Here is a 12,469-nt window from a genome sequence, read left to right on the forward strand (position 1 = left end):
TTATTTACAGATGACCAAATTACCCCTTTAAAACTAGCTCATAACTCTTCTTCCATCACTATTTCTGATGCCACTTTTGTCATGAGGTAAATGTGCATATTAAAGGGGACGCGGGTGATGCTGTGGGTAAAACCTCAGTGCCTAGGACTTGCCGATCGTATGGTCAGCGGTTCGAATCCCCGCGGCGGGGTGAGCTCCCGTCTTTTGGTCCCAGCTCCTGCCCACCTAGCAGTTCGAAAGCACCCCTAAGTGCAAGTAGATAAATAGGTACCGCTTTATAGCGGGAAGGTAATCGGCGTTTCCGTGTGCTGCGCTGGTGCTGGCTCGCCAGAGCAGCTTCGTCACGCTGGCTATGTGACCCGGAAGTGTCTCTGGACAGCGCTGGCCCCCGGCCTCTTAAGTGAGATGGGCGCACAATCCTAGAGTTGGACACGACTGGCCCGTACGGGCAGGGGTACCTTTACCTTTACCTAAATGTGCATATTGCAGTTTGTGATCCGTGATGCTATTGGAACAGCCATTTGCATGTTTTCATTCAAGAGCGTTTCCCAAAATTAAATTTAGCCACTTTAAAAGCTAAATCTGAAGCATTATGTCATTCTTTTGGGGGTTTTCCTCATTCAAACAGCTGCAACATACAGAGGAAGTAACAGGATGAGGAAATGTGGTCATTAACTACACCCCTCCCTTTGTGGTCAATTTTCCACAGCTCAGTCTTTAGCAATTTGCTGGCACTAAGGCTTCTCTTGAGCTTTCGTAAGGCAGCCTTCGCCAATGTACGGCCTTTCAGAGGTTTTGAACTACAACTCCCATCAGCCCCAGCCAGCATGTACTGCCTGGAGCTGATGGGAGTTGTAGTCCAAAACCTCTGAAGGGGCAGCAGGTTGGTGAAGACTGCCTTAAGGTTTAGAAAACAGCAAGCTATTGCAGAGAAAATTCTCCATTAATCTTGATATTAATTCATTTTTCACACTTCCCTTTGTCCAAGAAGCTCACAATGGCATTCACTGGGTCACTGTATTTTATCCTTTCTTAACTCTGTCATTGTTGGCTAATCATGCAAGGATAGAAGATTTCAGAAACAGACACCTAAAGCTGGTTAAGTTGAGAAAGTGTTATCAGATCAGTGGCACCCAGGCAGCTTCATTGGACGTGCATAAATCCAAACCACATCTCCCTGCCCCATGTTCAACACTTGAACAGCTATACTGCTCTGGCTCTATCTTTGCATACCTATTTAAAATACAGTTTAAATCATAGGTGATTTTGGGTACAACTGTTTCTACAGCAAAATATAACTCTACTTTGTTGAAATTACATTAATGTGCAGTTGTCACAAAGCAGCAGAGAATCTGCCTGTCTTTACGTGTATTTTTGTTTCTTAACCAGAATTTGCTTAAAATTGAGAGGATCCATGTCATCGTGAATTTTCTGCCTGTGATTCTGAACCAGCTCTTCTGGGTGCTTGTACAGAATAAGGAGGATGAGATTACAACTGCTGTGACCAGGTTTATTTTCCATTGTATTTGTTTCATGTTTGCCATGTGTATTGGGAACATAGGAAGTTGCCTTAATCCCTCTAGCCCAGTATTGTCCACACTAACTGGCATTGACTCTCAAGTGGGGGTCTTTTCCAGCTGTACCTGGAGATTCTGGGGTAGAATCTGGGACCTTCTCTATGTAAAACAGCTACACCCTTCCCAGCAGGTGCCAGACAACCTCTAGTCACTTACACCGGAATTGGGAATGCCGTCTTAACTTTAAAAATGGCATTCATGTTTGAAAACATCTGTATCTGCAGTTTTTTTGGGAGGGGTAGAGGCAATTTTCTGTGATTCTGTCATCTACACCAAAGCAGTCACATTTATGGGAAGGGATGGGCAGAATAACTAAGACTGTATTTAGAATGCACTTTTTATGACACATCTCTTGATTATCTGTGTATTTATTTTTGCCTTCGTAATGTCTTGATGAAGTTTTCAGTTCACTTTCACTAAAATCACCAAGCAGAGTTTTGCAGCTGACTTCACAGAGGCCACAACTTTGCTAAATAATCCAATATGTTTTTGATATATGTAAGGTTGGGTCCATTTCATTATGCCCAAACTCCAGAGTAGATTGTGAAGTCCAGAATGAATTTTTTGTAGAAAGTAGTGCTTCTATTTTTAATTCAATGAAAAATGCTGGATTTTTCTTTTTCCGTTCCAGAACTAACTGCCTTAATTTCATAGGCAGAACAGCACTGGCGTTTTATGATACCTTTATTAAAATCTCTATATTATAATTTTTATAGGCTTCGAAGGTAGGAAGCTGCCTTATATGCAGTCAGACCATTGGTCCCTGTGGCACAGTACTGCTGACTAAAAATAAACATTAAAAAGCAAATATGGAGCAAAGCATTTATCCTGAAGTTATCCTGTGCATCAGTGCTCCCAAAGCAGATAGCAATGCAAGCCCCTAGAATCTCCTATGTCAGCTGTTGGCTTCTAGAACCCAAGTTAACCAGTTCTAGCTCCACACATGTGCATTTTTTAAAAAAATAAAATGTTGTTTTGCAAGCTAAAACAAGTTTGGAGAGTTCCTTAGGTTCAGAAAAAAACAACCCCTTAATTCAGTGGTTTTCAACTGGTGTGCCATGGCAGTGCCAAAGCTGTCAACTTTCAGATTTGAAAATAAGGGATCAGCAGCCTCGAAAATAAGGGATCAGCAGGCTCACCTGCCCCAGGGACAGTCTACGGGATATCTAACAATCCGGGATAGCAGCTGGAAGCAGTCTGAAACGGCGCTGGAATAAGGGAATTTCCCGCAAAAAAAGGGAAGGTTGACAGCTATGCATGGCACCCTGGTGTTCCTTGAAAGATGGTCAGGGGTGCCACGGGCAATGCTGGCCTCTGTCCCCCTTCCTTCCTTCCTTCCTTCCTTCCTTCCTTCCTTCCTTCCTTCCTTCCTTTCTTCCCTTCCCTCCCTCCCTCCCTCCTCTGCCCTGAGGACTCCCAAGAAGAGAGGAGAGGAGGCTGAGGGAACACACAACAAGAAAGGGTGTTTGAAAAAGGGCGAGAGGCGGCCAGCTCTGCAGGCAAGGGGTGACATAACTGGGCTCCTGAGCCCCACAGAAAGAATGTAGTCAGTTAAGAGAACAATAGACTCAAAAAGATTGAAAACCTCTGCCTTAATTAATTCAATTTTCTTGTGTTCCATGTTGAATGTCAAACAACTCCAAGAGGAAAGGTGTATCTTCATGATCATTCAATAATTTAACTTTACAGGGTGCTTACTGATATTGTTGCCAAGTTCCATGAAGAACAATTAGACCATTGTATCCAAACATATGTAAAGGTAAGAGCATTTAACTCACTTTTTGATCATCTCTGTTACATTACATACCTATCTCAGGTTTCCTCTCTGATGGCAAATAGCATTTTACGTTGTTGTAAGAGGTGTGTTATCTTCCTTTATAAGTTAACTGTGGTGATTTCATCAATTGCTCCTCTTACAAGGAATTGACAAATGGTCAAATTGGCTTCGGTGGTCAATTTTAATAACGATGCTTTTCTGTGTGCTTTGAAATTGCTTGTGCCGTAATATTTCCTTATTTTTTTCCCATTATTTTCTTAAGAAACTTTTTTTTATTTGTCCAAATTACAGTGCTTTTGTACCTGCTTATGGTATGTTAAATATTTTTAATCTTCCAGCATGATTCTTTGCACATTATCGTGAGTCTGCACTGTTTGTTATGCCCCTTCTTCATTCACTCCTCACTCAAAACTGCCATTGAACTTGCTGGGATATTTAGGAAGCTGGCACCAAGTACCTTAAAAGCATATCCTTGTGTACAGAAATTCAGTGCAACCACTTAGAAGTCCCTGCTGCAGACCTCCATTAGACTAACTTCCTGAAAGGAGAAAGAATATCCCCCTGCTGATGCATCTTCGGTGGATGGGGAAGTGATACTTTTTTGCATGTACATACATAGAGCTCTATGCACATTCAATACATTACATGCAGTCTTTTTACCAATACCACCCTTGGGGCAAATAGAAATGATACATCATCAGACATGTGCATAGGAGTCCAGGCAGCTAAGTGGTTCCCAATTAGCTAAGTACTGCGAACACCCTATTTTTTCAAAAGCCAATCCACGGACCCCCCTGCTTTTGAAAATTTTGATACGTCTGTGGTAGTTTTTGTGGTATGAATGGTGCCACACACCTCCTAGGTGGGTTACACGGACTGCCTGGCATCCATGAGTTATGTGCAGTTCCTAGATCTGTAGCACATCTTCCAGTTTATGGATTTCTGAATTGATATGTACCACTTTATGTGCTGCTTACAATACAGGGACGCAGGTGGCGCTGTGGTCTAAACCACTGAGCCTCTTGGACTTGCCAATCAGAAGGTCAGCAGTTCGAATCCCCGCGATGGGGTGAGCTCCCGTTGCTCTGTCCCAGCTCCTGCCAACCTAGCAGTTCGAAAGCACGCCAGTGCAAGTAGATAAATAGGTACCACTGTGGCAGGAAGGTAAACAGCGTTTCTGTACACTCTGGTTTCTGTCACGGTGTTCCATTGCACCAGAAGCGTTTAAGTCATGCTGGCCACATGACCCGGAAATATGTCTGCGGACAAACGCCGGCTCCCTCGGCCTGAAAGCAGGATGAGCGCCGCAACCCCATAGTCGCCTTTCACTGGACTTAATCATCCCGGGGTCCTTTACCTTTACAATACAGAACTGCAGCTCAATAGATAATAATGAACCATGTGATCTTCTCCAGTAGCAATAAGAAATAACAGCTTGATTTACAAATAAGTTCTAACTGTTGTCTGCCAACATGCCTATCCCCAGACAAATCTGACTTTGCAGTCTCTTGAAGGGATGGCAAAGACCTAGAACAGCTTACTCCAACCAGGATCCCTGCATCTCCCATGAAACCCAGCCAGCATGGCCTTGAAGCCTGGGGCTGAATGGAGATCAAATCCATATCATCTGGAGGCACCAGGTTAGAAAGGACAGAACTGGGTCATATTGAACACATTCAATATGAAATGTTTCCATATGAGAATCTCTACTGTACACTTATCACAACAAAAATTCCTTGAAGTAAGAAAAAAATAAATAGTGTGAATCAACTCACAGACACTGGCAAACCTCATACAAACTAGTTCAAAAGCAGCAGTTTAGAAAATTCTGTGTTTCAGTGAACAAAGGAATAAGAAAATTTAGAGAGCAGTTGGTGCCAGCCTTCACCTCTGGCTTGGAGTTGCACCGTATTAGTCCAGCCACTTAGAGGATTTGTAGAGAATAAGTGGTACATAAATTTATTAAAAGAATAAACTAGTGAATTTAGGTCTGATTCACATGTGCATGTACATAGCTTCAGAATCATTGCTCAGTGATTTTCCGCCGAATGTTTTTAAAGGGAATGCGTGAACTGCTTCCATTGTAAAGCATTGTGTTTGAGGTGATATGAAAGGTCTAACTGTGGTGTTTGATATGTGATAGCTATTTCATTCATGCAGTTCATCCTTGAAACAAAAAGTGAACGTATTCGTCCTCGCTATTAGGATATGAGTGTACAGTAGTCGAATCACTTTAGGACAGCAATGACCTAAAGCTAAGAATTACGGTTATCAGCCCATGTCTGTATTAGGGTGAGATTTACTGAGTTCTGCATCCATATATTGTCACAGATCATGAAGATTTGCAGTTATCTCAGGCAGATATGCCATCAGAAATATTAAGTGTTGGGATATAAATCCTTTACTGCTTGATTTTGTGCCTAGAAGAGGCATAAAAAATAAATAAATTGAATCTACAGTAGTTATACATTTTTGTGAGAACAAAACAAGAAACACTTTTTTCATTTGGTTCTCTGAGTATTACACTGCTGAATTTTGGCGTAAAGAAAGCTTACACCTATGATGAGTAAAATAATAAAGTGGGTGTGATAAAGGAAATTAAACACCTTTCTTATGTTCAAATTGTAATTGGATACAGCATACAAGTGTGGATTACGTGAATAATTTTGGCGAATGGAATAAACTAGTATTCATTCTGTATGCTTGTTGTTGTTTTTTAGCGAGGGTTTAAGAACTTATTGCTAGAAACAGTGCCAGATTATCAAATAGGCAGAGAAGGCACTGGGCTATAGGCCCCACACCTTTTAGGGGCCCCACCACAATGGATCAAAATAATATTGACTTGATCTTGAAAGAACATTACAATCAAGCTTTCTTATTTCAATGTTATCCCACTAGAGCACGCACATGGGTGAGGGGAGAGATTTTGACTGCCTAGGGGCCCTGGGGCTTCCACGGGATTTAATATAGCACTGGCTAGGAAAAAAATTGGGCAATGGTTAGAAAAACTACCTTGCAAGAGAAAGAAGCAACCCTATAATTAACAAACATTCTGAAGAATGGCAAGGGCTATTCTGCAGTTGTAGCTAAGAGAATGAGCTGTGAATCAGGCACCTTGAATTTTACCTCTGACATGAAATCACCATGTGGCCTTTAACAAGCTACTCCCTCTCAGTCTAAATTCTCCAACTGCTGCATACGGATATTAATACACCTTACAGTGTTGTTGTGAGGATTCAAACAAGATAGCAGCCCAGTTCGTATGTCATGATGAACCCCACTCACAAAAGGAGGAAATAAGCCACAGCCCTTGGCTAGCATCATGGCCATACCAGAGATCATGGTTTGTTTCGCCCCCAACAAACAATGATCTATATCCAAGGTTTGCTCCTGGCTTACTTGTGATTTGCTGGAGTGAAAGAAATCACAATACCTGGTTTGGATGTAATGCTAAGCCAGGGTTTGTGGGAGAAGAGGGGAAGAATGAAACGATCACACTCGTATATGATAAGCCATGCTTTATATTTACCATAATGTGCAAATGCAGCCAATGTATGTGAAGTTTTTTGAACACTCAGAAGTGTTTACAGATAATTGTTGTCGCTGCTGCTGCTGTTCTATGATTTGGACTTTGGCAGCAGGTCAGCATCTGCTGCAAATGAATTATTGCCCTTTCCCCTTCTTCAGATATTCGTCACAAAGCATGATGCCATTGTTCTGCATGACAATATCAAAATATACATTATCCCTATATAAATCAGGAAAGAAAGAGATGCTGTAGGTCAGGTGTGTGGGATCTTTGGCCCTCCAGATGGTGCTGAACTACAACTTCCATCAGCCCCAGCAACGGTCGGGGATGATGGGTGTTGTAGTTCAGCAATATTTGGAGGGTCAAAGATTTCACATAATTGCTATAGGACTCTGTTCTTTCAGACCGTAGCCTTGCATCTCCTATAGTGTCAAGTTTCAACCTATGAAGAGTGTGTGACGAAAGGTTTATTAGGGAACAATTTCAAGATCAGTTAAGCTTAATGCTGTTTCACAACATACACAGTACATAATTCCTTGTACAAGTCACATTTCATTAGCCAAATTATGCCTGGAGTGACAGTGGTGCAAAGCTTAGATGTAGTGTATTGTTCAGGTGTAAATGACTGAGGAATGTGTAAGTGTTTAATTAGTTGTTGCTAAAAGTATTCTCTGACTTAATATGCTCAGAGTAGCATTGGTTGAATGGCTGGTTTGCTCCTTCGTCCCATATTTCAGAAAAAACATTAAATGTGTGAGTTACTACATTCCATACATTTCCAGATTGGCCACTAAGGAGAGTTTATTGCTAAAGAATGGTGCATGTGCAAGCTAGTTGCATCTGTTGATGATTTTGTGCTGCCAGGATTGATGCTTTAATATTTAAATGTATGTGTTCAACATTTAAATGCCTATTTCAAAAGGCATGTTTTGAAGGTTTTGCTATTCACCATTATCAGAAGACTTGGCTTCTGTGAGTAAACTTAAAAGTGGTGTCACCCTTTAGAGAGAGAAAAAAGAGTGTGACTCAAGCATTAATGATTCTTATACCAAAGTTGTAGGTAAAATAGGAATGTGGACCATTCTTCTACTCATTTGTTAGTAGATAATGATTGCCCTGTAAAATGAGTTTTTCTTTCTTTCTTTGTTTTACAAAACTGCCATAACATTTATCGTACTTCAGGGGTTGGCTCTGTCCACACTTTGGTGCAGGGTCCAGTGTTTGCATGATTTGGAAAGCAAACAGCAGGGGATCAGTTAATGAAACCAAAAATTTCCAGAGTAGGTGCTGCATACACACTATTCCTCTGAGGTACAATCAAAGCACATTCCCTCTCCACTCAAATAATTATGGGCATTGTAGTTTGTTGCTAGGAATTCTATCTCTGTGATGGGTAAGTTACAGTGACCAGAATTCTTTGAAGGAAAGAATGTGCTTTGAATGTGTTGTAAATATATAGTGTGTATGCATCCATATTCACAGTACATGTCTACCCAGGAAGGAAACCCACTGAGTTCAAAGGACCTTTCTCCCAAATTCAGCTATACCTCATTAAACTCAAGAAGACTTACTGCTGAGCATACTTGTGAAGGATTTCACTTCTTTTTAATTACATCATAGCCCAGACACCAATATTACATGTATTTGCATTAAAAACTCTTAAATAGCTGGACACTTTTTAGTGATTCATTATGCTTGTACAGTAAAGGGACGCGGGTGGCGCTGTGGGTTAAACCACAGAGCCTAGGACTTGCTGATCAGAAGGTTGGCAGTTTGAATCCCTGCGACGGGGGTGAGCTCGTCACAGAGTACCCACACAATTTTATCTTCATTAAGCAGTGGGAGGCAATTTGCATTGGGGACTTGCCCTGGAGGGAAGCAGTTAAGATCCCTCACAGCTCCAAATCTACATACACAGAGAGAGAATTGCTTTTAGAAAATGATGTTGGGAAATACATGATCCGAAAACCCACATTGCACGTAGCTCAGTCCATAAAAGCAGTATTTCCAATGCCAAAGGTAGAAGGACTTAAGGAAAAACAGTGTTGAGCTCTTCCCTGTCTCAAAAGAAGCTTCCAGCTCTTCAGCCTGAAGTGCTTATGCTATGAACAGCAATCCAGGATTTCTGCAGTTTGATAAACAAAAATATATGGAGATTCTGATTATCTCCATGGCCTCAAGCATTCATACATAATTCCTATTCCTGCATTTATTTATATACAGTGGTACCTCGGTTTAAGAACAGTCTGGTTTAAGAACGATTCGGTTTATAAACTCCACAAAACCGGAAGTAGTGTCCCAGTTTGGTCTAAGAACGAAATCCGAATGGTGGAAGGGCACGGGTGGTGGGAGGCCTCATTAGGGAAAGCGCGCCTCAGTTTAAGAACGGTTTCGGATTAAGAACAGACTTCCGGAACAGATTAAGTTCGTAAACCGAGGTACCACTGTATCTAGAAAGCACATAACTCCTCCTGAACCTGAGGACTCTGAATTGATACACTTCTTCCTTTCATTCTGCTTGAGAAAGCAGAAATGAGAAATCAGTGCAATAAATTCTGCTTTAAATATAAAGACCACTGTGACACATCTGTTACTTCCGTCAGATGTCAATCATTTAAAGCAAATAGGAATGTTACACTGAGTCTTGGGAGACCAGCCTTCTCACTGCCAACTATTCCTCTGTGTATGTGGATGATGTTTTTATTATTATTTTTATTATATATATATTTAGTATGTATTCAAGACCAAGTCATTTGAAGAAAGAACAGTTCACGAGGAGCTGGCCAAGAATATGACCGGTCTGTTGAAGTCAAATGAACAAAGAACAGTGAAACATGTTTTAAAGGTGAATCTTTCTCCTTTTCCAAAGCTACAAGTTCTAGAAAGGTTTGCATAGATTTACCATTTTCTTCATGCTCCTTTTTTGTGTGTCGTTGGCTTTTTACTGCTCCATACACCAGAGAGTGCTTCACTTCATTTGTGTTTGTTGGGTTATCCATTCCACTGAAGTGAACAGAGCCGTTTGCATAAACAGATCTTCCCAACTGGCCATAGAAGTTCATATGGGATTCTTGACTGGGGTGTCAGCATTTAAAGTACATGGAGATATGGGATGAGATCCAATGTGGCACTTGCACATGAAGTTTGAGAGTTGCATTGCACAAGCTGTAGTGCACAAGCTTAACTGTTACCTAGTAATAGGAACAGTTGTACTAGGGTTTGCACAACATATTTTACAAGTGCAAGGCACCCATTAGATTCAGTTGTTGCCCTACTCTAATCTAGAAATCACCCTGAAGTCTGAAAGTTCACACCAAGTTGATCATTCAGTTTTGGTTATTAATTAAATGAGTGCTATATGCTCTATGGACAACTATTAACTTATTGGTGGGTTGTTGTTTTTAATGAAATTATAGTACATTCCTTCTGTATTCACACATATACAAACTGGGAATTAAATTAGATCCCTGATTATAGAAGATCAAGTCAGTTTTCTCACAGTGTTCACAATCTTGCCAGCAACTTCTGGAAACAAGATGGCAATATGTGGAATATTTGGACCATTGAAAATCCAAATGTGTGTGTTTGTTTGTAAAACTTTTGTTCATGCCTCAGCTAAATTACAGAGATCATTCTGATTTTAGGAAGGAAACTATAAAGTAAGGGTGAACAAGGAAAACAAAGAAATGGGCATTGTTGTCATTGTGATAACTTACTGCTCTCTCTTTTTTTCAATTTTAATAGCACTCCTGGTTCTTTTTCGCAATTATCTTAAAATCAATGGCTCAGCATTTGGTGGATACAAAGAGAATACAGGTAAGACTGTGTGCTTCTCTCCATTATGAATAAGCAGATATCAATCTTTACACAGACACACATTTAAAATACCTTACTTGAACAAAAACATCCCTGAGCATAAAAAGATACTTTGGCATATGCCCATTCTCTCTCTCTCTCTCTCTCTCTCTCTCTCTCTCTCTCTCTCTCACACACACACACACACACACACACCCCTACCTGCAGATAATTTGTATTAAACACCTCTATTCAAACCATGAAGTTAAAGGTAGAGCTATGCAGCTAAGAAAATGCGTAGCTCGACTCACAAACATTCAGCAGAATCAAATGTGTATCTGGCAGAGAAATGAGGCAACAGCGACACATCTGCTGTTTCGGAGAGATAATTGCACAGAGTGTGCATGACATAATCCTTATCTTGTTCCGTCTGGCAGAGCCAAGGCTGTGATTACTCCACAGTCCCAATTATATTTCATTAGGCTGTCAGGTAAACACTTTCTTAAGCATAGTTTTTTCCCTCCCAGAAATAAGCTAAGTAAAAAAACAAAAACCCATTAATATCCCCTTCCTTCCCTCCCTTCCCCTTAAAAAGTAGCATTTGCCAGGATCCAAAGATGTGTGAGTTAGTGCGTAGACTGTCGCTTCTCACAAGTTAATAATATAATGGCTGCACTCTAGGTACTGGAAGGACAATAACTCAGTGGTAGTGCATGTACTCTGTATGCTGGAGGTTCCCAGTTTAATCCCCAGTATCACCACTTTAGAGTGACCTCTTAAGCGAGACCTCTGCCTGAGATCTCAGAGAGAGCTTCTGCTAATCAGTGTAGACAGTGTTGGTCTGACTCAATATAAGGTAGCATTGTACATTTTTGTGCTCTCATGGCGCATCAAATGTAATTTTGAAGCATGGGTGGGACTTCCAGATGTACTACAACATCCATAATCCCTCACAGTTGGCCATGCTGGTAGGACTTATAGGAACTCAAATAAAATCAATTTTTAATTGTTACAATCAATAGCTAGTAGTTGAACAACATCGGGAGGTTCACAGATGCAACCATCCTTCTGGAGGACCCCCCTCCCTTTCTTTGATTGGAGAGCTGCTGCTCAGTCAAAATAGACAGTGCTGAGTTAGATGGATCAATGGTTTGTCTTACCATAAGTAGGTTCCTATGCAAAACTGATATAATTACCTCTTCCTCCCTTCCAATACATGGTTCTGAACCTACATGAGATCTACACTGAGATCCTGCCACCTGAGGCAGTTGTCTCAGCTGGCTTTGAAGGAATGGGTTTCCAAAACCCAAAAACTGACTGTGCAGGCAGTTTTAAACTGCACCAAAATCCCCATTTCTCCTTAGCTAAAATGCATAAACTTTAGCCGTTGAGCAAATGCAAAACAAGAACACAGCTCTCTCCCTTATCAGTTTGATGGCAAGACTGGCCTTGACTTTACCAGTAGAACAGACACAGACATATCTTATGTCCTGACCACAAATGACGCAGAGACCCAAGTCTGGGACTAACGCCAGAGCATGTTCTCGGAAGTAGTGACCTCTTGCTCCAAGATAGGAGTAGGAACAGGAATATCCTTTTATGGTCAGAAGTACAGGAAGGAAGATCCTTTTATGGTTGAGAGTACCAGAGCAGGAACATATGTGATGTCAACCTGTGTACATAGGCCGACGTGGTTGGGCTCCTAGGGGAGGAGTGAGAGGGTGCCTGGAGGATATATAAACTGCATGAAACCTGTCATTTCTTTGTACTTGCTGTGTACTCACCACGCAG

At 41.2% G+C, this 12,469-nt stretch overlaps 2 protein-coding genes across 22 annotated transcripts in view; one reads left to right on the plus strand and one right to left on the minus strand.

The window, feature by feature from the left end:
• The window catches only part of LOC310762549 (uncharacterized protein), a 537,990-nt gene that overhangs the window by 297,820 nt on the left and 227,701 nt on the right, over positions 1-12,469 (minus strand). The window lies entirely within an intron of this gene.
• Positions 1-12,469, plus strand: part of DOCK10 (dedicator of cytokinesis 10) — a 181,373-nt gene that overhangs the window by 129,342 nt on the left and 39,562 nt on the right. For all 21 annotated transcript variants that reach the window (XR_014548062.1, XM_083613642.1, XM_083613645.1 and 18 more), the window contains exons 24-27: positions 1,390-1,508; positions 3,267-3,336; positions 9,615-9,728; positions 10,628-10,699. Coding sequence is in view for 20 of the 21 variants with exons in the window: in XM_083613642.1 (XP_083469768.1) it covers positions 1,390-1,508; positions 3,267-3,336; positions 9,615-9,728; positions 10,628-10,699 (375 nt within the window). In the remaining variant the exon portion in view is untranslated. The remainder of the gene's footprint in view (positions 1-1,389; positions 1,509-3,266; positions 3,337-9,614; positions 9,729-10,627; positions 10,700-12,469) is intronic.

Source organism: Podarcis filfolensis (genome assembly GCF_964270895.1).
Source record: "Podarcis filfolensis genome assembly, chromosome: 5".
NCBI lineage: Eukaryota > Metazoa > Chordata > Lepidosauria > Squamata > Lacertidae > Podarcis > Podarcis filfolensis.